Genomic DNA, 23213 nt, shown 5'->3' with positions numbered 1-23213 from the left:
AGGGTGGCTTTCTGGCTACAGATGAAGGCCAGCCTCGGATACTTTCAATAAGAATCTGTTCATGGGCATTAAAAGGTTTTGAAGAATTTCAAGGCTGAATCCATCTATCACAGATTAGATCAAATTGATGATAATTCCAGTCTAAAGCCATTTTCACAGATGAGCCTCCTCATATGCTGTTGTTGAGCCACTGCAGGGTGTAATTGGGGTCTGAAGAAGCAGCGCAGGCCGTGTCAGAGTGCCAGCGGTCGTGTGTTGATTATGCAGATGTAGCGACGAGCAGCACGCTGGACTTGCATGCTAATGAAATTATAAGAAGGAGAAATTGATTAGTAACCAGTCTAACTGTCTCTTGGGTTTAAACTTTTTTTCTGCATACAGAGCGAAAGAGAGAGAGAGAAATAGAGAGAGGAAGAACAATAAATACAAATCTTCATACACCATGTATAACATTCCAGAGGTCTGAAATTCAAGATGGTTTAATATTTAATGTATTGATATATAAAGCTTCCAGTAAGATCATTTTTTTATATGGTGGAGATGCTACTTTTTTATCATTTATGGCATTTATGGCAATGTTGTAAAACCAAATTAAAGCCTTAGTTGAACATGTCACATTGCATAAGCATTAGGATAACATCCTCTTTAAGGGCTGTATTCAGAATCAGTGACTTAAAGTCCAAAACTTATGTGGGGAAAGTTATGTGTATTCAGAGTCAGGTTCCGCACACACTTAAGTTGCTTTTCTGAGCTCCACATTCAGGTTACGCAAGTGTGTAGTACTAGATTTTTTTTCTAGAGTAGAAGTGTATGAGATGAGAATTTTCAGAGCGTATAGACCACCATTTTTAAAAATAAGTGCTTGCCTTTAAGCCCCCAAAAAACATTAGCGTAAAAATTGCATCCTGAAGAAGGACACAGTGTTTTTTTCTTAGCTGTCAAATGTAATACACTGTGACATAAAAGTTTTCAAGAATACGTAAACAACATCCAACATAACTAGCTTCCACTTTCATTATTTAACCACTTAAAAATAGCATTTGATCCAGCATATGATATTATTTCTCTTTGTTTTTTTTTTTTACTCCACACAGTTACACAGTGCACGTAACTTAATGAAGTGACAAGGTACTAAATCAAGGTCATGAATGGGTGGGATGTAGGCTATTTTATCATGCTTAATGATAAAATACAGCGTTTCTGTAGTTATGTCTGAGGTCTGACTAACAATGCATGCAATTTTGATAATTTTGATATTAACCTCGCTATGTATGCATAACTTACCTCCGGATATGTCCATAGTGAACAAAGATTTGGAGGGTAGATTAACTAACACCAGCGTTCTGACTTTAATTACGGTTTGGGTGTTCTGCCCATAATGTTTTTTTTTTTAGTGCCGTTTAGGTCGTTAAGGATGTTAGATCATTAACATTTGTTAGCTAGATACACAAACACACACACACACACACACACATATATATATATATATATATATACCTATATATATATACCTATATATATATATATATATATATATATATATATATGTGAGACGTTTTTATTTAACTATGTTTAAGATTTAAGCAGATTTTTGTGCTATTCTTGTGAAACACTCTAATTGTCCGTGATTTTGACACTAATCTCTCCCTATATGATTTCAGATCTACCGAAACTTGTTGTGCATTAGAGCTTGCTGTGTTTCTGTCAGCGTTTTCTCTGTAATGGTGACGATTGAGCTTTTGCCTGCTCAGGGCTCCTGTGTTTAGCCCACACGGCCGGACTATTTAAAACCTAATGAATCCAGTCGATACATGCAGCTGCTCGCACAGAGCCGGGATCAGCTCATCCAGCTGAACCCACACACCGAACTGGTGTACTGAGAGCTACCGAGCCCAGATCAGACGCCTGGAGCCGAATCAGTGGTGCTCTAAAATTAGACGCATGTTTTCTAGCAGGAGATTTTCTAGACTGGAGATTCAGTGGGTAGATTGAAGCTCAATACACAGATACCGATCTCAGGCTCAGTCAATGGTGCGATTCATAAAAAAATAACTGAAGCCTATAGAGAGGACTTTCTAAACCATCATGAAAGAAAATTTGGGCCCAAAATGATTTTTATATTTTATGTCATAATTTATTGTTATACAATAATGACATAAAATAACCAGACCAATAATAAAGTGTACTTTATAGTTTAATTAATTAGTGCTTCTAATGAATCTTTTTTTTTAAAGTATCAGTATCAGTATTTTCAAAAGCATAGAAAGCTAAATAAATGATTACAATTTATTGAACAGAACAAAAAGCTAACTATGAATAATAATAAAAAAAAATAGCTCTTGGCTTTCAGGTATAGGTTTCATTTAGTGGCTCGTTCCTCATTACATAAGAGATTATATAATTTTCACATTAAATTCTTCCTAGTGCTTTTACTCTGAAATTTAAAATGGCGGCAGCCACTAGCTACTTTGAGTTCCTCTATAAATGTTAGTGTATTTAAATGATCAATCAAATGAAACCAAGTTCATTTATTCTTTGTCACTCTTTTAACTAATTAACCAACATTAGATTGCTAACTTTAGCTAGCTAAACATGTTTTGGCAGCCAGTGCAAAAAATGCAAACCTGTAAATGTTAACCCCATTTTTTTTTTCTTCATCAGTTTGTTCGCAGTTTTCCCGGGGCGTCTACGCCATCTTCGGCTTCTATGATAAGAAGTCCGTGAACACCATCACGTCCTTCTGCGAGACGCTGCACGTGTCCTTCATCACGCCGAGTTTCCCCGCCGATGGCCTCAACCAGTTCGTGCTGCAGATGAGGCCTGACATCCGAGGCCCTCTGATCAGCCTGGTGGAGTATTACAAGTGGGAGAAGTTTGCATATCTGTATGACAGTGATAGAGGTACATACACACACACACACACACACACACACACATATGCATTAATGTATCAAATTGCTTGTCCTATTCATTTGTAGCACTTCATTCCTCACTCCTCAGAGACACTTCCTGCGGTTAGAAGTGCTTATATTGTACAGAAAGTGATACCACTTAATCTCTGTCTTTCATTCTCTCTCTCTCTCTCTCTCTCACACACACACACACATACACACACTTTATCTTTACATGTCATCCTTACTCAATCACATTTATTGTTGCCATGGAGAAGTGCCAAGCTGGGCCAATCAGAGCTGCATGATCGTCCTTGAGGTCACAGCGTTGCTGTAATGGATGACTAATGCTGAATGTGTTACTAATGTAATAATGTTCTGTGTCATTACGCTGTGTAATTAGGAGTGAGTGTGTAAAACAGTCATTACAGGGTCTGTTAGCATTAGTGATTCATTCCAACGTAAAATATAATGAGCTAAGCCTGTTATCTAATATATGTGTAATGTATCGTTATTCTAATCATCTGATATCAGATACTACAGCATCTTCTAACAAACAATCTGGTAAAACTTCTTAAACACAAATAAACATAAACATAAAACTCAGCGCAAGAAGTTTATGGCTATGCAAGAAAAAAATGTCTACGGAGTGAAAGTATGTCGTTCTTGATGATCAGCCGCTATTGGTTATCGACAACTAGGGATTCTGACGCAATGTTACTGAGGTAACTAATATAGCTAGCTAATGCACTTCACGTAAAATTAACTCGTTAACGTTATGAAGAACGATTCGAACGAATGATTCGAACATGTATGTGTGCGCTTTTCATTGCGCTATATAAACCGAGGAAACGGAAAAGGAGCTGAATAAAATATACTGTGACATCCATGATTGATTATCACTAAGTAGTTTATTAATCATTTCGGAATCAGGATCGACAAGGACCAGAGTTTACGTTACTGTTACATCACATCCCGAAGTGTGTTATTCCTCTAATACCAAAAATTAAACAATTTTTATATATTAAATATAGATGCACTGTATGCTTTATTTGTATATAGTTACGTATAATTTTGTGGAATACACCTGATTTTGCTGGGGGTTGGGGTGTATCTTGAATCCTATTGGCTGTTGTGTCCTAGCCTACGTTCCCATTCTAAAAGGATGTATGTCAGCGTACAGAATCAAATGTCAACCCTCAAGCCATTGCATGAGTATTCATATTCAAAATGCTGCAGTATCCTTATGTAACGTCTTATATTACACTAAGCACAAGGATGTGTCATACATTCACTGCCTTCCTGCTCTTCCAGTTTAATCTATTCCTCAGCTCACACACTAAAGCGCACCTGACTCAAGCCGGTAATTAGCGAGTGACCTAAATTACAAGCAGGGAACGCTATAAACGTATCCTGAATGCTGGTGTTTAATAGAAGAGCTTTTATTAGAAAACCGGTAGCAGCCTTCGAGAAAATTTAAAGGTGCAGTTTGTCATTTGAAGCATTTCTAGATCTGCAATATTATGTTTCTCGAAGGCATTTCTATGACACACGATATGTATCGTGATGTATAGGTTTGCTCACAAACTGGCCACAAAACACTAATTATTGATTATTTTTTTATAAAAGCACACAGAGTGTTTTTTTTCCTGAGATATCAGAATGTACAGGCCTAAAGCTGAGCAGTTAAGCTGTTAAATCATCTTGCTTAAGCGCCCTCTCGGGATTTGAACTCACAACATTCTGATAACGAACACAGCTACAGCGATGCTACGATGCAAATGACGCTAAAGGCCAGGGTGCTGAATGTGTGCTTCCACTCGGAGGAATAAATCTTTCCCTGAGAGACCTAGATGTGTAATCATCCGTGGTCTTTTATCTGAAAAAGAGACAGAAAGAGAGAGAAAGTGTGCAGGAGGTTGGGGATGGAGGGAGGATGGAGGGGGGGGTGGAGCAAGAAACTGGAAGGAGGTGTAATCGAGTGGGCAAAGGAGCGGATGCGGGAGAACGACGGAGCGAGATCAAGAGGAGAAAATGACAAATGAAAAATGGAGAGCGAGCGAGAGAGAATCCTCCGGGGGGTTTTCTAGCTCGGCTCTGTATTTCACAGCGCCAGTTTCCTGAAGGCAGAAGCTCATTGCTGGTAATTTAGAACCTCAGTGCTTTTGATTGAGTCGGGCTCGGGGCTACGTTTGAGCAACGACGAGGCCTAATTGAGATGGCTTTAAACAAAGTAGTCAAACAACGGCTTCTGTAATTAAGACTAAAGCCAAGCGACGATCGTTGCCTCAGCGTCAGATAGCGTTCACGTCAGTTAGATAGAGTCAAAAAACATACGGAAAAGATGAAAAGAGTAAGAATGAACGTAAAATTGCAAGAAAGAGTCCCAATTTCAGATTTCTGATTTTAGTTCCTGATGCTAAATTATTGCCTCTTTCAGCAACGTTGGAAAACATTAGCTAAGCCTAGCTTTATTCAAAGCTAATCTCTCAGATGATAGCTAGCATGTTGATAACTCCGACCACGCAAACTAGCTGAACGCTAATAGATACAAAGTGTACACAGCAGCAGATAGATTACAGTGAAGGGTCTTAAGCATCATTCTTGCTGTCATGTACGTTAATAGTTACATTTGTTAGGAATTTAGATTTAGATCGACTCCATGAAGCCGTCTGTTGCTAGTGAGATGCTAAAGATGTTATATCATTATAAAGAAATGTACTGAGGAGAAAGTAGTACTGATTTTCCTTTTGAAATGTAGGACGTGAAAATTAAGTGTTTAGGTGAAAGAAAAAATGGAAATGTTCGCTTTGCAGCCAAACGTTCCTAAAAGCCTAACATTCAGAAAACGTTTTGCTAAATGTTCTCAAAATTGTTAGCAAGGCTCATGTCTGAAATCACAGCCGAAAAGTGATGTGAAGAACATCCCATGCACTTGTGAAATGCACTACAGTGCTCTAGTTGGTACAGAATACCCATAATGCTTTGTGCTGTTTATAGCGAACAGCGAGTTCTTCTTCTTCTTCTTGCTAACCTTGTGTGGTGATGTTTTGGTGTGTGATGTAGCGTTTACCCAAAGCCCTGCCCTCACTCATACAGACGTATCTGTCAATCATTACGGTTAATTTTTTTTTTTTTAAGAAAATATTGTTATATCGTTATAGATTTTTGTCTTTCCTTCTGCAGGCTTGTCCACTCTGCAGGCCGTCCTGGACACAGCGGCTGAGAAGAAATGGCAGGTGACGGCTATAAACGTGGGCAACCTGAAGGACGAGAGAAAAGACGAGGCCTATCGCTCGCTCTTCCAGGACCTGGAGAATAAAAAAGAGAGGAGAGTGATCCTGGACTGCGAGCAGGACAAGGTCAAAGACATCATGGAGCAGGTGAGAACCAGCGCTTGTTTTTACAATGTGGCCCAAAAAAAAGGTATTAAAGTTGGTGTGTTTAACTGGAGCATGATGCGTGATGCATGCAGTAAAAGTAGCTTTCTAAAAATACTCTTCTCACATCCTCCCTTTAATTTCGGGTTTCCCTTGGCACTGACTTGGCAAAGCTTTCATTTTGTCTGTAGAACATTTCTAACATCAGAACCGGCACACCTACGCGACGCACCCACCAGTCTCAGGACACGAGCGACTTTCCTTGCTCTGTAGGCGGAACTTTGCAAATCACCATGCGCATTTTTGAAAATAGATTACGCTGTCAAGATTTGACTTGTATCATATTTATTTATAGCAGTAGCTTATTTACAGTAGTATATCATATCCCACTTTTTTCCCCTTCTGTGAATATTATATTTCGCTTGTTTGTTTTTTTTTTCTCCAGGTCATCACGATTGGTCGTCATGTCAAAGGATATCATTACATCATCGCTAATTTTGTGAGTCTGCCTTCTCTGGCATTATATCCTAAAGGATGTGTGTGTGTGTGTGTGTGTGTGTGTGGGCATGTTTTTATATCATTGTGGAAACCAAGCCTAGGAATATCTGACAGTTTTGAGCTTGAAGGACATTTGGCTGGTTGTAATAAGGAAACCCTTTCATTTTAAAGTTAAGGTCATGTATGTGGAAGAGGGCGGATAGCGCTTTTCTCGGAGTGTGTTGCGCTGAGCATGAGCAGCAGTTAGAAAAAAAAAAAAAGATGTGGTTGGCTGGCTTCACGTGCCTCTGCAGAAGCACGTGTCAGCCTCTTCTTTTGGAAGCTGTCGTATGTTAAGGGAAAGCTGGCTGGTGGGTGGGAATTGGCAGGTGACCCAATTTGGGAGAAAAATGCAGCCATGCATCCATTTTGTGTGTTTTCGGGGCGAGTGTGTGATGATTTAGACATGCATGACGCTAAACTGGTAGCCTTACCTGTAAGTTTGCCTTACCTGTTAGCTACGAGACAAAAAAAAAAAAAGTACATTTCCTTTTTCACTTTTGCTTTGTGTGTGTTTTTGTGTTTGTGTGTGTCCAGGGCTTTTTGGATGGAGACCTATCAAAGATTCAGTATGGAGGCGCAAACGTGTCTGGCTTTCAGATCGTAGATTTCGACGACCCTCTCGTCGCTAAGTTTGACCAGCGCTGGGAGGCTCTGGAGGAGAAAGAGTACCCAGGGGCGGACAGCAAGATCCGAGTGAGTCTGTGTGTGTGTGTGTTTTCAGGTTTCAGAGCAGCTGTTCCTTTTTAACCTCAACCTGTGAATGGCATTATATTTACAGATGTTAGAAATCCAGATGTTTTGACAAACGTGTGTGTGTGTGATCTGTCTGCAGTACACCTCTGCTTTGACGTACGATGCGGTTCAGGTGATGACCGAAGCCTTCCGCTTCCTGCACAAGCAAAGGATCGACATCAGTCGCCGTGGCAACAATGGGGACTGCCTGGCCAATCCGGCAGTACCATGGGCTCAGGGGGTGGAGATAGAACGTGCTCTTAAGCAGGTTTAGATCATAATCATAATCACTGACTGACAGTTAATGTCTATGTATGTTGTTATTGTTATATATCTGTTTTAAAGGTGCAGTTTGTAATTTTTTTTTTCCTTCTAGACCTGTAACAATCTTATCATTTCAAGGTTGGTTTTGTTAAAAAAAGGGTTTCAATGTTTCTGTGCAGTGGATATGGCTAGTTTCCGGCCCAGAAATGAGCCCGAAATGAGCTGTTCACAAGGCATACACACTTAAAACTAAGGTGGTGAATTTAGTTGTAGGGAAAAGGTAAAGGCTTGTTGCTGTTCTATAAAAATCACAAACTGGCCCTTTAAGTTGACGTGGTTAAAATATATAACTAAAAATATCATTCCAATTTGATGCTTTGTGACCCGAAACATTAATCTTTTCTACGTCCTTAAAAGGACGTCTTAAAATATTTCACTTTGGCCACAATCCAGACATCCCATTAACATCATTAACATTAACGTCCCATTAAAATGCAAAGACGTCTTTTTTAGACACCTTTAATATCAGCGTGAGGTTTTTTTGTGTGTTTAGGTGAGAGTGGACGGACTGACAGGAAACATCCAGTTCGACCAATACGGCAAGAGAGTGAACTTCTCAGTCAACATCATGGAGCTGAAAAACAGCGGGCCGGTAAAGGTACAGTACGTCCGTGATAAATACACCAGACAAACACTTTCAGAGTGTTCATGTAAGATCAATATTCTAGAAGCAGATCAATCTTCTAGAAGAATCTTTTTTTGGAAACCAGTCAAACCTGAGAATTCAGCTACGCTCTTAATTCCATGTTAATTCAACTATTTATCATACGCTCCAGACAAGATGTCAAGACAAGAATAGATGCTCTAAAAAAGACCACACGACCAAATGAACAGGTCCCGAATCTGCCAGCCTCACAAAACTGTGATATAAGCACTTTTAAAAAAGTACGGAAGAAAAAATATTCTCGCTCCACAGCCACATGGACAGATAGTCACACTCAGTTGCAGAACTAATTAAAAACTTTATTTCTGCCACTGGTGGAAGTGTTGGGCAAAAATAAGAAGCCTACATGACTGTGTTTGGTGAGAGGTGCCGCTTCAGCTCAACGGTCCAATAAATATCCTTTTTTTGCTGCAGGTTATGGTATGAAATTAAGTGAAATTGATCCTCCTTATACAGGTAGATGTTTTATAAACAGTGCATGCGTCACGACTAAGTTAGCTACTTTTAGTAAATAATCAGACATGCACAATTAGGGTTATTCTTGCGTGACACTATAAATTAATGCGCTCGTTCTAATATGCTATCGCTTCTGCAGTAACGATGGACACAGGGACATAATCTAATTCTAATAATAGTAAACAAATTAAAAATATTGTTATTTAACGAAGAAAACTTGTTGATACAGTGACGTGTTTTGTAAAGAGACGTTTAATTAACATTTAAGGAGTAAGGAGTCTCCACTGTCGGTGCTTTGTTACAATCAGGATGTTTTCCCCCACATGAAAGTCTTCAGGACGGAGGAGTTTACGTTTACAGTTCCTTCGTAACACGACAAGCTGCTTACTAACTACAGGAGAGGCTGGTGATGGAACGAATGTTTATATCTGCTGTAACATAAGTGATAACGGGAACTAACTAACTCCGTAACATTAAACGTAGCTATAAATGGATAAAAAAGTATGATATGTTCATTTATAAAGCAAAAAAAATTTAGTTGTTGGCAGATTTCTGTGATATATGAGGGATAAAACACTTCAAGACATGCTTGGAGAGTAATCAGGTTGGAAAATACTTCATTGTTGATAAATTTCCCATAACAGCACACCACAAGCGTTTTAGACAAAATGATAAATGGGCTAAATAATGAATGAATGAATGAATGAATGAATGAAAGAATGGACAAAATAATACAGTAACTGAGACAAACTTCGAACAGTTTGCCCAAGGCTGGAAGACATGGCTTTTATTTTAAGTGTTTTTTTTTTTTAAATCCAGAGCTCAGAAACCATTTATTCATGCCCTGCAGTTCTAAATGTCCCCACTACAGTGAAATTAAACACTGTCCAGAAAGAATATAGACCAAACACCGGCTTTGTTTTTGAATATCATTACTGAGAATACACGTTCTAGTGCACAAGTGTATGCTTTCCCCCCTAGATTGGCTACTGGAAAGAGGTGGACAAAATGGTGGTCACCAAATCCGACCTTTTCCCCAACGACACCTTTGGGATGGAGAACAAGACAGTTATTGTGACGACCATCTTGGTAAGACCACCATGAATATTCACACAAGCAGCGTTTAGCTTTGAGAGTTCGGTACTTATTCCCATGGATTTTGCTTTGTAGGAAGCACCGTATGTGATGTTAAAGAAGAACGCAGAGTTGTTCACCGATAATGAACGCTATGAGGGATACTGCGTGGACCTGGCGGCTGAGATTGCAAAGCATTGTGGGTTTAAGTATCAGCTGAAGATCGTGGGAGATGGGAAGTACGGCGCTAGAGACGCAGATACGAAGATCTGGAACGGCATGGTTGGCGAATTGGTGTATGGGGTGAGATATTTTTAAGTAAACATGTACAAAAATTTAGTAAATATGTGATTCATGCTAAATAACTGGAGGACTTGCATTTGTACCTTTAATTAGCTCTTAGCTACATGGGCTTCCTCAGGTAAAAATACACAATAACGGTACCAAAGATTGTTTGTATTCCTTTGTTTCTGAAAGCGTAGACTTCCATTCATTGTTAGCTACATTAGCCTACATTAGCAATCATATCTGATGTGCATTTATAATGTGAAAATCATATTGTGTCATTTAAACTCAAGACATTTTGACCTGTTCCGCCATCTTTCTTTGTCTCGAGTCAGAAAGCGGACATAGCCGTAGCGCCTCTGACGATCACGCTGGTCCGTGAAGAAGTGATTGACTTCTCCAAGCCCTTCATGAGCCTGGGCATCTCCATCATGATCAAGAAGCCGCAGAAATCCAAGCCGGGCGTCTTCTCTTTCCTGGACCCACTGGCCTATGAGATCTGGATGTGCATCGTGTTCGCCTACATCGGTGTTAGCGTTGTACTCTTCCTTGTTAGCCGCTTTAGCCCGTACGAGTGGCACACTGAGGAGTTCGAGGACGGCCAGCTCGGGCCCAGCGAGTCCAATAACGAATTTGGGATCTTTAATAGTCTGTGGTTTTCACTGGGCGCTTTTATGCAGCAGGGATGCGATATTTCGCCAAGGTTGGTGAGCGTGTCGATGCTAGCTAGTGCGCTAGCTAGCGCACGAGGTGTGGTTTTGGTTTTGACGCAGCCTTGTGTGTTGGTGGTTCACCCTGGTGTAGCCGTGGTGCTTATGTGTTCGCACTCCTGCTGCTCCTGCTTTCGATCTTCCTTCAATCTCGCTTATCTAAAACAAAAGCAGGGTCCAAAGTGGGAGCTAATGCAGGAGTAGAAACATTCGATTGATGGTTTGGGGTTTAAGACCTTGATCGGAGGTTTCTTGCGTGAATATATTTCCACCCGCTGGTGGACCGCAAGGCGCAGAAGGTTGCTGGTTCCTACCCTCTTGGAGTGGTACCGTGTTTCGGCTGCATATTCCCCATTTCCTTCTATAAACTTAAGATGATAAATTGTAATATTATGTCATCATCAACTATCTTTCTTTTCTTCTATTTAATTTTTTTTCTGCTTAGCTTATTGCTAACTGAAGTATATAAAAATAGCAAATAATCTTGTTATTTGAATTCGCTAACATTCTAGTAAATACGATTGTTGTTATAATTAAGTTTATAACCTCAGGAGCAAAGCGTAGATACAAGTTTAGATAGAAGAAAAGAACAGACAACTGCCAGCCAATCAGAAACGAGTATTTACCTATGTACTTAATAGCTAGCTTGCTATCTAAATACATGCCAGTTGGTTTTCCCCAGTGGTTTTGTGTATCTGCAGTCAGTGTGATGCCAGGATGTGTGTGTGATGGTTTTTTGCTGCGTGTAGGTCACTATCTGGGCGTATAGTTGGTGGTGTGTGGTGGTTCTTCACCCTCATCATCATCTCATCTTACACGGCCAACCTGGCTGCTTTCCTCACCGTTGAGAGGATGGTGTCCCCCATCGAGAGCGCCGAGGATCTCGCCAAACAGACCGAAATTGCCTACGGAACCCTCGATGCTGGTTCAACCAAAGAGTTCTTCAAGGTGAGACAAAGAGGCGGAGCATAATATTATGCTGTATAGGTCAGGTGATCTAGGTGGTTTCCTCTGATGACTTTTTTTAACAAATAAAAAGGACCTTTGAGAACCATATCCATGTTACACTGTTAATCCCACTTGCTACTGAGGTTAGATAATGGTAATGTGTAACTACTGCAGTGATAGGTAGCTAACTACATAGCTAGCTATTTACAGTATTTTTAGCTTTTCCAGTGACTACTCAGTATGAATCTACCCAACTAGCTATAGGCTACTTAATGCATTATTTTATTCAACATATCACCTAGCCCCTGTGTAATGCTAGCTAGCTATAATTAATACCTTATTTTATGAAGCTACAGTATTAGTTAGCTAGCTGTGATTAGCTAAGATACTTCAAGGACAACCCTTGCTGTAAAGCTAGCATGCCAGTATTAGCATTTACCCAGTTTTTTGATGGTTAAAAAAGATAATTGATGTCAATCTGGAGTATTAGTTTATAGATAATGTTTAACTATTGATAGTAACTGCGTAGTTAGATAACTGTGCAGCTATATATTTTTATAGCTTTTCCAGTGACAACTACTCAGCGTAACGCTAACCACCTAGCTGGTTAAATTTAATACCTTAATTTATGTTGCCATTGCTAGCTACTTTATTGTTTATTATTGTTTAGCTACACTAATGACAGCCCCCCGTGTAATGCTAGCTAGCTATAATTAATTCCTTATTTATTTTATGAAGCTGATAACTAGCTACTTATTTATGTTTAGCTACTGTAATGATAGCTGCTCTGTGTAATGCTAGATGGTCATAATTAATACTTTATTTCACAGAGCTATTATATAGCTAGCTATGTTTAGCTAACATACTTCAAGAACAACTCTTGAGGTAAAGCTAGCAAGCCTGTTCAATAACAAACTAATTCAGGCAACAAATCAAATACAAAGCAGATACTACTAATAGCTAACTAATTTTTTCATGTTTAAGGCAATTATGTGATAATTTTTAAAAATAATTTTATTGATATAAAAAAAAAAAAACATTTTATGTAGATACTGTGTTATGCCAAAGACCGATAAATTGGGTTGTGCAGGTGTTATTCTGTGTATACAGCCTGGATCCTGTTTTTTCCTCTCTTCTTCTAACGAAAACACTCTTCCTGTTCTGTCCTGGTGCTCTTCAGAGATCAAAGATTGCCCTGTTTGAAAAGATGTGGCAGTACATGAAAAGCGCCGAGCCTTCTGTCTTTGTGAAGAACACGGTGGAAGGCGTGCTTCGTGTGCGCAAGTCCAAGGGCAAATACGCCTACCTACTGGAGTCCACCATGAATGAGTACATCGAGCAGCGCAAGCCGTGTGACACCATGAAGGTCGGAGGCAATCTCGACTCCAAGGGCTACGGCATCGCCACGCCCAAAGGATCTGCTTTAAGGTGGGTGGAGTAGTATAACAATATGGCCCATGTTGTTATAGTATCCCACCTACCCTGATGTAGGTCGGACCCAGGAGGTAACCTAGGCCAAACGTAGGGACGGTAACCTAGGCAACCAGGAACAGCGTATTACAGGGAGGAAGTTAGAGGAAGACATAAGTAACGCTTTAGGAGGTAGTACCCTAGGTAACCACTAGATGAGTGACAGACAGAGAGTGCAGGATTAATGGTTGCCAAGGAAACAGCTTAGGAGTTAGTAACCTAGGCAACTCCATGTCAGGGTGATGTAATGCAGGATTAAGGGTTACCAAGGAAACAGCTTAGGAGATGGAAACCTAGGCAACTCTATGCAATGCAAGTATGTGAAGTTACAGAGATCTTTCTTAGCAACCAGGGAGACCAGGATGTAACCATGGCAACAAGCAGGATCCTGAAGCTCCAGTTTTACAGGCATGTCAAATTTAGGTTTAGCAAGTAAAATTTTTGCATTTTGTCACTAGAATTAGCAACGTGGTTAGATAAACGTGGTCTAATAATTTCCAGATTATAAGACACTTTTTTTTAGCACAGCGTCATAGTCTCAGACATTCAGTTCCTGTGTTCGGATTACTGAAATATTAATGATCTCTTTTGAGTTACCGACTTAAAAAAATGTTGCTATGTGACAGATATAAGCCAATGTTTCATTGATTTGCTTGCCTTTCTAGTTGTTGGGCAAACATGAAGCAGAGCGCTCACGCCCCCATTTAGTGCCGGAGAGTTATTATTGATATTGGGGCAGGTATCACGCTGCCCCATGCTCGCTCGATGAGCATGCTAGCTTGTCTTCTTTCAACAAGGCAACTCTCAACTGTCTATTCCAAGGTTACTCTAAAAATTCACTTGATAGTAGCCTACAGCATAAGTCAAGATTGATAACCTTTTTGACTTAATTTTGTTTGAGGTTATGTTGTTATTATTGTCATCCTACTCCACTAGAATCTACACTCACGAGCTGCTGCAGCAGTAGGCATTGTCACAAAGCAGCTTTGTAGTTTTGCCGGTTTACATCCCTAATGAACAAGCCAGAGGTCACAGTGGCGAAGGTTTCCTACACGGACAGGATTTGGGGGGGTGCGTCTTGTAGTACAGTGCATCTTATAGTCTGGAAAATATGGTAAATTAAAAAAGTAAGTCTAGATGAAGTCGAATGCCACAGAACAGTTAAGACAGATAGGAAGTCATGTTTTACCTGTTGTGCTAATACTCACCTGGCTTTCAACGAGGCAAATGATGGCAAACGGCTCCGAATAATTTATCATTCAGCCGCCATATTGATATTCTCTCTGCTATTGCCATGTCTGTAACCAAAGTTCATGTTTGCAAATGACAAAGGAATCAATGCGATTGAATATGTATCATCCAATATCTGAGTTTGAACCATTGTTGTACGTTTGCCAGTGAAATTTGCCTCGCTGAGCTTTTTGTTTGTCCACACTGACTGAATGAGTGTTTCCTGCAACCTGATTGTGTCATGACAACCCTGATGTTCCACTTCCAATCAGTAAATGTTCGATGCATGCGATTTGGTGCACCAATTTCTGAACGGTTATGAGCACTACTTTGAGAGGCCACTCAGTAATGTGACTGCGAATGCAAAGTGATGATGCACTGTTTGAACTACGCATGCAAATCTCCCTGATACCTCTAACCTAATTTGTCTGCTTTTCCAGTTAAAATGTCCCCCATTTTTACGTCCAAGCCCGTGCATACAGAATGAACGGACGTATTTTGTGATTGACGCTATTGCTTAGCCTCCTCTATTTTAGCCTCCTGCCCTGGACTTTGTATTAAAAAAAAAAAAAAAAAAAACTATAAAAAAGCTCGGCCACCTTATAACCTGACTTTAAACGGGTTGCTCTAAGCTAACATGATGATTTTTGATTGATTGATTGATGGATTGACTGAATGATTGACTGATTCATTGATGGATGGATTGTGTGACCCAATTGCATTCTATGCGACTTGTTGGGGGGGCGTGGCCCATTGCAGCCCCGCCCCCTACCATGCTGTCTGACGAATTTGTTTTATCATTTGTTTAAGAAACGCGGTAAACCTTGCGGTGCTAAAACTGAACGAGCAGGGGCTTCTGGATAAATTGAAAAACAAATGGTGGTACGACAAAGGAGAGTGCGGCAGCGGAGGCGGGGAGTCAAAGGTCAGAGCCGTGCTCGGGATCACTGGGTAAAAAAGAACAAGAATGTAAACATGCAAAATGAGGAGGCAGCACCATTTCCCCAAAACCCGTAATTAGTATTTCATAAGTAGCAATGTATTATATACATGTCACATATAATAGGTTCAAAAGTCTGAATCTACTACTGAAATCTTTATTTTAAAAGTTGTATTCTGACAAAATGCATTTCTACATTATTTCTAACTATTAAAAAAAGTTGACTGAATTATTGACTGAAAGCAATAAAGCGCAATGTCAGGGCTGAATCATTAAGATAACAACAATTAAACAATAGTTTGGCAAAAAAAAGGTTATTTACACAAATAAAAAGATTATAAATATATGTTTTGCAGGTGTGTATACTGATTGATTAGGGTGAATCCAATAATAGGTGTGGTCATAGGTGGGAAACGTCAATCAGGGATAATCATAATCAAGGTCGAAACAGGCAAGAGTTGAAAAATCAGAACGTTGAAACAAAACAACAAAAGGAGCCTTGGATACAAATATGCATGATAAAGAAACAGCAAAATACATAGACTGTATAAGTAACACACAATAGGTGAACACAATAGGGCAACAAACCAGTGATAGGACAGAGGTGGAGACAAGATTAGAAGAAACACATGGCACAGTAAAAATGAATAACTTTTTGCTTCAGGAATTTTGATTGTGGGTGTAAACTTGCCACAGTTACCGAAGGTGATGTTCAAATACCATTAATACAGAATGTTCTTCTTAACAATAACTGAGTTTTAGCATTTCTTGGAGTGGACTTAGACTTTTGGATCTAAGAGTAAACAACAGAAAATTTAGTAGTATTTACTTACATTTAGCTATTCTTATTGTAAAGCGTGTATGTGTGTCATTTCTGAACGAGGGTTTTGGGTTCAGATGGTGGTGGTTTCTCGCAGCGATGGGTCCGTGCACATCTGGCACGGCGACACCGCGCTCGCCGACTGCCAAATGGAGCGCGGACGGCCGATCGCTGGCTACGCGCAGGGCTGTTAGCGAGCTCTGATGTTCATGACAATAACATAAAATAACATTGGTAATGTTATTTATGTTATTCCCCTTATACGCGAAGAACACCAGTAAACCTTGCAGTATTGAAACTCAGTGAGCAAGGCGTCTTAGACAAGATGAAAAACAAATGGTGGTACGATAAAGGGGAATGTGGAGCCAAGGACTCGGGAAGTAAGGTCAGTCGCTGCAGGGAGTGTGTGTGGGCGTGTGTGTGTGTGCGTGCGTGCAAGTGTGCAAGTGTGTGTGTACCACCCCTAGCCCCACTACAGAGTAATGTGCAAATGCGTAATTGTGAGTTGAATATGTGCCCAGACCCTGTTCCTGTGTGTGTGTGTGTGTGTGTGTATTTGAGAGTAGTTTAAAACCATTCCCCCAGTGATGATGGAATGTATGTGTGCGTGTGTGACAGAATGTGTCAGAACTAGTCCCCAGTACAGATTAACCAACGCATGAATCAGAGACTTGTTTAATAAAATATAAATACAAAAATGTGATTTCATGTTTTATTACAAAGTAATGCATGCAACACACACACACACACAGCTTGTAATTGAATGTACACATAATTTCTGTCATATAATATTATTACACACACACACACACACACACACACACACACAGAGGTAGCCTGTGATTTAATGTTCACAAAATTTCTTTTATATAATAGTACCACACACAAACACACACATTCACACACACACACACACACATTCACACACACCTGTAAAGCTTCAGAGTGTCCCTGTGTTGCTCCTTTGTATTTATAAGTGCTGTGTCGTCACTTTGTCTTTCTTTTCTTTCTGTTTTTTCTTTCTTTCTTTCCTCTCTGTGCATTGCATACTTGCCTCGGACCTCTAAATGTTGTTTGTATATTTACCGTGTACAGTGTCCCTGTCTGTCTTTCTCGCACACACACACACACACACACACACACGTATTCACCACACACTTTTCTATGTTTTTTCCTGTTGTGTACTTGCATTCAGTGTTGGTCCTTCCTATACACAAACTACACAAGTTGTATACGGGCCACTGTTGTTGATAGAAAATTTTGATTTGCACAAATTTAGCATTTTGCTAAGTTTGTTTTAAGCGCAAATTTGTGATATCTCGGCTATATCAAATAAAAAAATTATTACTTTTTTTTTTTTTTTTTTTTTGCGTGATATAGATATAGAGTTAGCAAACTGTACTGACCCCACTGATAATGATGTAATTTTTAGCATTTAGCTAAGCTTATTATTATTTTTGCATCATACAGATACAGAGCTAGCAAAACATAGACACATTAGCGTCCATGTAGCACTAGAAAACTTTACCTCAGTTTGAGATCAGATGAGAGGAGTAAATATTCCTCACAAGCAAATATAAAACATATAAAACCCCTCCAAAGTTTTGTTGCTTAGTCATTTTAGTAATAGCTTGTTAGCTAATAATAGCGCTGTTTAGTATTAGCTTGTTTAGTCAGCTAAATGATCAGTGATAGCTGACTTGCTAACTAAGCTATGAATGCAGGAATATGATGAAGTTCTTTACCTCAGAATGAGATAAAAAGAGGAAATATTTTCATTTCCATGACATGCAGTTATAAAAGATAAAACCCCTGTAAAGTTTTGCTGCTTAGTCATTTTAGTAATAGCTTGTTAGCTAACAATAGCGCTATTTAGTATTAGCTTGTTTAGTCAGCTAAATTACTAGTGATAGCTAACTTGCAAACTAAGCTGTGAGTGCAGGAATATGGTAGATATAATATTTTACCTCAGAATAAGACAAGGGGAGTTTATTATACAGAAATGTTTTATATGGTCTAATCATTTTCTGAGACACACAACCAAAATTGTGATTGGTCACATCAAACATTAAAAAATATATATATTCATTGTTTTGTATCATGAAGATACAGAGCTAGCATAACACAGACATATTAGCATCCAAGTGGCAACAGAAAACTTTACCTCAGAAAAAGATGACAAACATTTTTGACTCCCTCATAAACCATTGTAACAAATATAAAACCCCTATAAATGTTTACTGTTTAGTTGGTGTAGTAATTAGCTTGTTAAAAATAGCTAGTCAGCTAAAGTATCCGTGAAAGATAGCTTGCTAACTAGACTTTGAGTGGAGGTTTATGGTAGATAATGTTTTCTTCCATGTTTATGACTAGCTAAAAGGGTGGAACATCTTTAGGAAGTAAAGAACCCTATTTTGTTTAGGGCCCTTGAGAAGGTTAGGACCGACACTGCTTGCGTGGGTCCTTTTTTATGTTGTGCTCAAAAATACATGTTTCAACACACACTCACAGACAAACACACACTATCAAATCACACGTACACATATGACCAGACACCCCTTCAAAGCCTTTAATCTCTACTCAAGACCTTCTGTAATCTATTTTATTATCTTAATGACTAAAGTTAGCATACACCGTACTATTATGCAATGCTATGTTGCTATGCTACAGCCTTTTCTCTTCCACGTCCCTGACCTCTGCCCTTTGCACCCTCCAATGCAGGAGAAGACAAGCGCTCTGAGCTTGAGCAACGTGGCGGGGGTCTTCTACATCCTGGTGGGCGGCCTCGGCCTGGCCATGCTGGTGGCGCTGGTGGAGTTCTGCTACAAGTCGCGTGCCGAGGCCAAGCGCATGAAGGTTGCCAAGACTCAAGCCCTAAATCCCCCCACTTCCTCGCAGAATTCTCAGAATTTTGCCACTTATAAGGAAGGGTACAACGTGTATGGGCTGGAGAGTGTTAAGATCTAGTGGGTAGGAACGGCAGAGATTTTCTTTATTTTTTTACTTTCATCGTTTGTTCGTGTTTGCTCGTCGCTTCATTGTTGCCGCATCGTTCATTGCTGTTCATTCGTGACAATATATACAGTTTGTACATAGTTCTGATATCTTGTGAGGTCATATAAATACTATGGGTGGAACAGTATGAAAAAGTGTCTGGATGCTAAAATAATTGGCAATAATTCTTTCCTTATATCACTGTGAGCACCTCCTAGAGTCTTAGCCATGTAAAAATGCACATTAGCAGTAAAAAAAAAACAAAATAAACATGATAACTACACTTTTGTTCAATCAGCCATTTTTGAAATGGACACCTCCTGCTCCAGTTTGTCTACGTAACAAAGATAAAGCTATCCATGCTGCTGTCTAGCTAGATAATGTTAGCTAGCAAGCCAGTGGCTAATAGGCCCATTTTCAAAGACTTTAATAAACAGTGGCCGTGCAAGTAATAAAATATTTGATTGGTTTTTAAAATGGGCTGAGTCTGCCTTGTATTGTTCTTTAAAAAAAAGTAGGCTATTGTTTTAAAGAAATGACAGAAGGTATAATGGCAGTATAGCCAACTGATAACAGATTTTCAGCTTTCCTCTCACAGTATACACTATATGGCCAAAAGTATATGGACACCTGACTATCACACCTATATGAGCTTGGTGGACTTTCCATTCCAACGTGCTTCAGCACTTGGTGGCCCCGATCTCTGAGAGTTCACGTGGCCTTCCACTTTGCAGCAGAGACGCTGTTTCTCCTAGATTATAACAGCACTTATAGTTGACCAGAGCAGATCTAGCAGGGCAGAAATTTCATAAACTGACCTGTGGCATTCTATGACAGTAACACTTTTAAAGTCACTACTGCCAATGTTTGTCTATGGAGACTGCATGACTACATGCTTGATTTTATGCATCTGTTAGCAATGGGTGTGGCTGAAACACCTGAATTCAATAATTAGGAGGAGTGTCCACATACGTTTGGCCATATAGTGTACCATTACACTGTTAATACTGTTCCACCACTAATGCGCACAGTGCATAATGGGTGATGGTTGGATGGATGGAATTCAGAGGTGATGGACAGATGAGCAGATGGATATGATTGTATGAATTAATAGATAGATGGGGTTGAATGTGAATAGATGGAAGAATTTCTGGATTTGAAAAGGAGTGCATAGACGGATTCATTTTAATGTGAATGGATATATGAATAAATAGATGAGTGGATGGATGGATATAATTGTATTTTATGTATGCATGTAGATATGTATGGATAGATGTATTAGTGGTTGGAGGTATGTGTGGGTAGATTAGTGGATATATGGATGGATGGATTTCAGAATGGTTGAATGAAATGGATGGATAGATGGAGTTGAGAGTGAATATACGGAAGGATGGGTGGATTTGAAAGTGAACAGATGGATGGATGAATTGATATATGGTTTGATTAGTGGATAGAAGGATGGAGAATGGATGGTTGGACAGATGAATAGGTGGATGACACATGGGTGGAAATGATTATATTGATGGATGACTGGATAGATTTCAGAATGGTAGGGTGCAAGGATTGATGGATATGATGATAAAGACTGATGTAGGTTTGTGTATAGTATGTCTGTTTATATATTTATAATGGATACAATGGATGGATAATGAATGGGTGGATATGATTGGATGGATGTATAGATGGATGGATTTGAGAGTGAATGGATGAGTGGGCAGATATGATTATATGCATGGATGTATGAATGAATCTTAAAGTGAATGAATGAATGAATGGATAGAAAGATGGATGGATTTGAGAGTGAATTATTGGTTGGATGGGTGAATGATGGATATATGATATATATGATATATGATTGTAAGTGAATGAATGAATGAATGAATGAATGGATGGATGGATGAATGAATGGCTGGATGGATGGCTGATAAGGAACAGGGTGATAGTAAGTGACTCTGTAGCTGTAATAAGATGGAAAATAAGAATAGATTTGTGGATGGATGAAAGGATAATAATTATGAGACGCTGAATGAAAGGGAAGATGATTAGGGAGAAGGTGAAACCAATAGTGTATATTGTATCAGTCCTTACTGTTAGTTAGTGTTAGACTGCCACCTTGGCTTGGCATAGAGATATAAATATCTAGATGTGCCATCGCGCCTCGAGACAAACCCATTAGCTGTCAATCATTCTCCACCCCATCTGGTACACACACATCTCTATACTGCAATATCTCACACAGGATGAACAATATGAAACTGACGGCTGCTGTTGTGTTTCTTTTCTCTCTCTCTTTCTTTGTGTGTGTGTGTGTTCTGTGCCATGCATCTTTAATGTGCTTCCTTGTCCCTTTTTTTGACCTTGCTTTGATCTTTTAATTGAATCCCGCCCCTTTTTTGTGCTTGGTCATGCATGTGCGTTTTTTTTTTTTTTTTAAATTCTGAGCATGCATATTCCTTTTTGCACATGCGTATCCCTGTTTGCTTGCATGTACATGTGTGTGTGTGTGTGTGTGTGTGTGTGTGTGTTTAGATGACGTTCACCGAGGCCATGCGCACTAAGGCCAGGCTGTCTATAACTGGCAGTATTGGGGAGAATGGGAGAGTGCTGACTCCGGATTTCTCTAAAGCCGTGCACGCTGTGCCCTACATGAGACCAGGCATGGCAATGCCTCTTAACGTGAGCGAGCTGTCCTGAGTGCCTTACACACCAACACATACACACACAGACACACACACATGTTCAGACATACTTTTCCTCAAAGCATTCATTAACATTCACTTGACTTGCAACTAATTACTTCAAATTACACAGATAGGCTACATATTTACATATACCATATTTTCTGGACTATTTGATATCATTTTACCATCTGTTTTCACATTAGCCCCATCTAATCAACCCTTTATTATGATTATAAACAAGAGTTACAAAACCTAGACAAAAAGAGTCGATTCTCTGATTCAGTGCAGTTCGATTCCACACTGAGCAATGCATTTGGTTATTAAAGTTCAAACACAGCCAATGTAACGACAAGTTCAACATCAATTTTGGCAAAATGTGTATCAAAATGTGACTTAAAATAATAAAAGAGCGTGAACAATGTTTAAGCATCTTCAAGCTAGTTGACAGTAAACACTCAGGTACAGGTATCACCTTCATTATCCAGTTAATTAGCTTTCCAAAATTCATTGCTAACTAAACTGTCAGTTGTTCATCATCCTTGTTCAAATGAGCTCAAGACAATAGGTTATGTATCTGGAATATTAGCACTGGATCAATTCCACATGAACCAAAAGTCCACTGGTAAAGATGTGCAGCCTGAAAAATTGAGTGGAATCGACTCTTTGAATCAAATGCGCTAATTTCCAACAAAGACATTTCTGGAATCGAACAGAACTGATTAGGAAAAAAAACCCTGTTAGCTAATGTTTTGAATTTTTTTCATGCAAGTTGTTTTCCTCTTACTTTCCAGCATTGTCTGTAAAAGACAAGAAATGCTATTCTGCAAAATTAACACTGGCCAATGAGATAACTCTTATAGACCTGTACGCCTTGATGCCTGGCCAGTTGATAAATGACTCATCACGGTGGCCAACCTGACAAAAATTTATCTAAATATCTAGATATTTATCTAGATTCCTCAGCTACTCAGACATAGTTTATTTCTTGAAATCCTTAAGCTAGTTTGCATTAAAAATGTGATGTATAAAGCATATATCAGAAGTTATCCATTTGTTAGGGTGTTTACGGTAGCT

At 39.3% G+C, this 23213-nt stretch overlaps 1 protein-coding gene across 5 annotated transcripts in view; it reads left to right on the top strand.

The window, feature by feature from the left end:
• gria2a (glutamate receptor, ionotropic, AMPA 2a) overlaps positions 1-22391 on the top strand; it is a 35080-nt gene extending 12689 nt beyond the window's left edge. Inside the window, exons 3-16 of one of the 5 annotated variants that reach the window (XM_026947628.3) lie at positions 2662-2901; positions 6078-6274; positions 6717-6770; positions 7346-7504; positions 7644-7811; positions 8361-8465; positions 9969-10076; positions 10158-10364; positions 10682-11049; positions 11806-12004; positions 13185-13432; positions 16735-16849; positions 19186-19320; positions 21988-22391. In XM_026947628.3, coding sequence (XP_026803429.1) covers positions 2662-2901; positions 6078-6274; positions 6717-6770; positions 7346-7504; positions 7644-7811; positions 8361-8465; positions 9969-10076; positions 10158-10364; positions 10682-11049; positions 11806-12004; positions 13185-13432; positions 16735-16849; positions 19186-19320; positions 21988-22152 — 2468 coding nt within the window. In that variant the 3' untranslated portion in view covers positions 22153-22391. Of the gene's footprint in view, positions 1-2661; positions 2902-6077; positions 6275-6716; positions 6771-7345; positions 7505-7643; positions 7812-8360; positions 8466-9968; positions 10077-10157; positions 10365-10681; positions 11050-11805; positions 12005-13184; positions 13433-15514; positions 15630-16734; positions 16850-19185; positions 19435-21987 lie in introns of all 5 variants that reach the window. The other 4 variants (XM_053231040.1, XM_026947627.3, XM_053231039.1 and 1 more) reach the window with 4 other exon arrangements.
• The last annotated feature ends 822 nt before the right edge of the window (positions 22392-23213 follow it).

The sequence above is a fragment of the Pangasianodon hypophthalmus genome, chromosome 28 (assembly GCF_027358585.1).
Source record: "Pangasianodon hypophthalmus isolate fPanHyp1 chromosome 28, fPanHyp1.pri, whole genome shotgun sequence".
NCBI lineage: Eukaryota > Metazoa > Chordata > Actinopteri > Siluriformes > Pangasiidae > Pangasianodon > Pangasianodon hypophthalmus.
The sequence above is the reverse complement of the archived record's forward strand: the minus strand, read 5'-3'. Positions and strand labels throughout refer to the sequence as shown.